Source organism: Leiobunum rupestre, chromosome 3 (assembly GCF_980474605.1).
Source record: "Leiobunum rupestre chromosome 3, qqLeiRupe1.1.hap1, whole genome shotgun sequence".
Taxonomy (NCBI): domain Eukaryota; kingdom Metazoa; phylum Arthropoda; class Arachnida; order Opiliones; family Sclerosomatidae; genus Leiobunum; species Leiobunum rupestre.
In genome coordinates, this window is record NC_143386.1 from 9,615,840 (window position 1) to 9,620,991 (window position 5,152).

The following is a 5,152-nucleotide window of genomic DNA, read 5'->3' on the forward strand; positions in this document are numbered from 1 at the left end:
TTCAAACTCAATCCAAATTTGATCAAAATCATTTGATACAAACAGAATTAGGATTCAAACTCAATCCAAATTTGATCAAAATCATTTGATCCAAACAGAATTAAGATTCAAACTGGATCCAAATTTGATCAAAATCATTTGATACAAACAGAATTAGGATTCAAACTGGATTCAAATTTGAACAAAATCATATTATCCAAACAGAATTAAGATTCAAACTGGATCCAAATTTAATCAAAATTAGATCAAGTCATTTTCGTCATTGTTGGTTAATTGATCTCATTTAAATTGTTTTCAGATTTAAAATCCAATTGCAAACTACAATACAATTATTAATGTATTCAATAAGATATTCTTTAAATGTAATATATACAATGATAATTTTATTTATAAAATTATTCATTATTTAAAGCAACGCATTTGCGCCAGATTTCATTCGAATTAGCCACTCCGTCGTTTTACATTCTAATAATACATCAGCCCTTTCAAATATAGAAAATCAACCTCAGAAATCAGTTGGCAGGTTACATTGTTTACGTCTCAGTCTGCTTTAAGTGAGTGGCAAACATTTGGCCGACGGCCCAAACTACTTCAAAGTTCAACAGGATGCGTCCGCGCAAATTTTAAAATGAAAAAAGATACGCCAAAGAAATATGGTTCTAACAAAAAAAAAAGGAGCGATCCACCCCCTCAATGCGAACGGGACGTCTTCGTAAATACGTTTTAAGTTGGCCACGCGCGCACCAAGCGAGACATAACAAGACCAGCTGGGTCTAAATTTACCCTGCTGGACCCGAACGGCACGAGCAAGCGTCTTCGTAGTTACGTACACATTGCCTCCCCCGTAACTACCCGTCTCCATTACCATCCTTCCCCAGCGCCATCCGCAGCAGCCTTTACTGGCGTCCATTCATAAACAAAAATGCCAGATAACCAGCCTCGAAGAATCGAGACCCCTCCGACAGTACCCCGGAGTAGAGAAAGATGAAGATGGGGAGTTAGGAAAAAAAGTAGGAGAGACATCCTGCCTCCGCCTGATCCACCGAAACCATCCCGTCTCGAGAAAGCGTCTTCTCAACCAACATTCGAGTGGCGAACACCGACTGAGACGGCAACAACCCTATTATTCGCGAATCATTTCAGTTTCAAGCGCGATGAATCAGTATTAGCCACTTCTCAACTAGATTCTAATCCTTTTCGCCAAAAGTGTCACGAACATTTTGTTTCGAGAATTAGAAACAGCGAGAGAGATTCTAGGGACTTGTTGATTTTTCGTCGGAACTGAGATAGGACTCGAGACACGGACAGCTGGTGGCTGCTTTGAGCGTCGTGGGGTTTCGATACGCGGTGCTTTATGAAGCCAATGACGAAGACAAAAAGCTTCGCTGGAGAGGTGGATCGCGCGACGGTGTGATACGGCGTCTTCGTACCCCCAACCAGGGGATTTCTCAACGACGCACCGCGGGTTTTAAATCGCTACTTTACCAACGCAGTTATCTCGCGAAGAAGATTCTGACGCCAACACCGCGATGCCACGCGCCTTCCTTATCACCAACAAGAGGTACCATTCAGCCAGCGATGCTCAAAATACTAGCAGGGGTGAGTTCCACACGGAATTTCTCATTATTTGTAGACTGTTATTATGTTTAAAATAATAATAAAACCACTGTTACACAATAAAACACGTTTTATTGTGTAACAGTGGTTTTATTATTATTTTAAACTTAGTACTATGCACAAGTTAGCTCGTCTAATATTTTTCACGAGTTCCATTTAGCACTGTCAAAGGTACGACAGTGTACACCGAGTTCGCAGAGTGTCTTACCCCTCGGTCATACGTAAGCGGTAGGAAACTTTTTGAATCGGCTTAAAAAGATTTCTGGTTCACACAACCAGCGTTGCCAGCCCGTACGATAATAGTCGTTTTTTACCGTCTGTACGATGTACGATAGCAGAACGTACGATAACGTCAATTGTAATTCAGTCCAAACAATCTATAATATCGAGGCACAAGTTTTACAAGAATATATTTTTTATCTTCCTCACAATTTGAAACCAACGAAGCACATAAATTTTTGTCAGGATAGGACAAATATATTATAAATTACACTTAAAATAGTACTAACAATAACGTTTTTTTAAATAGTTTCTTAAAACATTTTTTGAAACCGTACAATAATTCGAACGAGAAAACGAGAATTTACTGTTGCTAGTACTTTAAAGCTAGTCGATCAGGTTGGCAACGCTGCACACAACTCCTTCGAAACGTTTTAAATCGATTTGAATCGTTATCAAGACCATTTAGTTGCGCTACCAATGAACTTTTAAAGATTAAACTTAAACTTAAAGTTGTCAGATTCGCGCAAATTCCATTTGGTGTTTATCTTTATCTCAGGGAATGTCTCTCGAGTGTGTGTTCGAATTTCCTAAGCATTTTAAAATTTATTAATTTGAATTTTGATGGAATTATTGAGTAGAAATTAATTTCGGAACATTCTGTCTGTAGCAGGAATCCATACCTCTACTTGGAATGCTTATCGCGGCAGATTTTCGTCTCGATGTGGCTGACGGTTTTTTTGACGTCACTATATTAACTTAACAAACAACAACGTGAGAAGGGAGCGCGCGCAGAGGGGATTTTTTTTATTTCGTAGGCGGGGCCAAAGCCGTCAGAGTGGTCTTACCATACGCGATTCGCCAGGATAAGCATTCCAAGTAGAGGTATGGATTCCTGGTCTGTAGGGATTATGGGAAATTTTAAGATACTAAGATTCGAGATACAACTTTGACGTTGTAGAAAAGGCGAAGAGTAGCCTATTGGAAAGAGATTATCCAAATATCCAAAATATGGATTTCTCGTTCGCGCCATACAAACTTGACCTTCCCTTTTGTTTGAAACCATCAGATAAGCGGCCAGCAACGCCACGCGTTACGATCAATATTTACGACTTTCCTCGGCCGAAACAATACGCCTTTTGTATTTATATAGGGTCGTTAAACGCAATTTGGTATCAATGTTTTTTCTTTGTCATTCTCAACAGACACGAGCCCGGAGCGCCGGGTGCGGACTGCGGAGGAGCATCCCGCTTACGGCTATCCCTTCGACCCGCGACGCACTTCCGTTACAGACGCCGTAACTTCCGGCCACTTGTCACCGTCCTCGTCCGGTTTCTTCTCGGAGGCGGCGGCGGCGGAAGCGCTCCTCGCTCTACTTCCGGCCAGCCCCAGATCGCCGGCCAACTTCTCCAGGGGAGTGTCGCCCGCTTCCAGCCGGGACTCAACCTACACCCAAGCCCAGGACCTCTCTCTCCCCCACAGTCCGGCTTCGACGTCGTCCGATGACCACCCGCGATCGGACAACGACACCAGGGACGAAGTCATCGTCGTCCGGCGGAATCGCTACGACCAGTACGAGCAATTCGAACCGTTGGGTTTGACCAATTATCGACAACCGGCGGACCTCGCTTCCACATCGGCCATCGCCGCGGTTCTGCAACGGGTCATAGCCCCCAAGAACATACCAGTGGCCACCAACCTAACCGCCTCTTACAATCAACCCGACTTCGATCGCAAAAGTCTCGATGGCCTGGATCAGGGTCACGTCTGTCCGGAATGCGGGAAAAGATACAGTACGTCGAGTAACTTGGCCAGGCACAGACAAACTCACCGTAGCGTCGAGGACAGAAGGGCGGCCAGACAATGTCCTCACTGTGACAAAGTGTACGTCTCGATGCCCGCCTACAGCATGCACGTCAGGACGCACGGACAAGGATGCCGATGTCCTTACTGCGGAAAATGTTTCTCGAGACCCTGGTTGCTTCAAGGACACATCAGGACGCATACCGGCGAGAAGCCATTCACCTGTCCAATCTGTTCCAAGGCTTTCGCGGACAAGAGTAACTTGAGGGCCCACATACAAACCCACTCTTCCACCAAACCGTTCGTCTGCGCTCGATGCGGCAAGGCTTTCGCCCTCAAAAGTTACTTGTACAAACACGAAGAGTCTTCTTGCATGAGACTGCAATCCAAGCTATCAGACGACGTCCCTTCGTCTCCGTCCAAAAATAACGAAAACTCGAGTGGTCCAACTTACAGTTAAAAGGACATTGTTAGAATGGGGCTGGTGTTACCCCGATGATTGGACAATCCCTTCGCGAAAGCATACACCCGGTTTGAATATTTATTTATGGGGTCAGAAAATAAATGATAATTTAATAATCGCGTTTTTCTACTAAAATGACATAATATATTTTTAAGTAATCAGTCGTACGTAGTTGTTATTTTATACAGTTCATTTTCAGAAAATCATTCCTAATATAAGAAAAAAAAAACATTTCACGATTACCACAATTTGAATAATTTGACAAAAGGGTTGAATATACTTGTCGGGTTTTCTTACGAGTGAAGTTTTGATAACAATATTTTTATATCGATATCGCCTCTTTAATCCATCACCTCAAATATAGCCTAATATATTCTTATATATAAATGTCAGTTGCCAAAAGCAGTATACACAATACAGGTATAAAATACAAAGGAATAACCAATTGTTGTTAAACTATATAAACCATTTTAAGACCTTTTCACAAAAGCCAACATTTTTGACCAACGCGCTTGTGCCGAAATTACTTGTAATTTAAAAAAATAATAATTATACTACTACAAAACATGTCAATTTAAATTAATAAAGGTAATTAATATTAATATTAAAATTTACGAAAACTATGAGATTTAAATAATTATTGTATTGGTGTCTAAGGCCTCGGACCGACACCACTTTTTAACTCTCAAAAACAACAACAAAAAATTATTGTACCTAAGCCTCGGTCAATAAATCCGTGGCCAGAAAATACGTGTTTGTATAGAAAATACGTTGAAGAACTTTCGTTTCCAACTCGGTTTGTCACAATATTTTAGCAGAAATGTTGGCTTTGTAAAATTGTAGGTCGTTTAACCGCATTTTGTCTAAAAATGGCAAAGTAAAAAACCGCTCTCTGAAGTGTAAGGCAAAACCAAATCCGAGCAGCTATTGAAAGATTCTCAGATTACACGGGCATCCGCTCCTACGCGCAGAATTCGTTATAAGGTGCTAAAAATATATTTATGAAAAGAGTCGTCTATATACAAAAAAAAACGCCTCACCAAAAACCCG

General features: G+C 41.5%; 1 protein-coding gene across 1 annotated transcript; it reads left to right on the forward strand.

Moving 5' to 3' along the window:
• Nucleotides 1–1,098: 1,098 nt before the first annotated feature.
• Nucleotides 1,099–4,449, forward strand: LOC149949436 (uncharacterized). Its single transcript, XM_090169218.1, has 2 exons — nt 1,099–1,599; nt 3,042–4,449. The coding sequence occupies exons 1-2, from the start codon at nt 1,530–1,532 to the stop codon at nt 4,097–4,099; spliced, it is 1,128 nt and encodes a 375-aa protein (XP_090025344.1). The 5' UTR covers nt 1,099–1,529; the 3' UTR covers nt 4,100–4,449.
• Nucleotides 4,450–5,152: the final 703 nt, after the last annotated feature.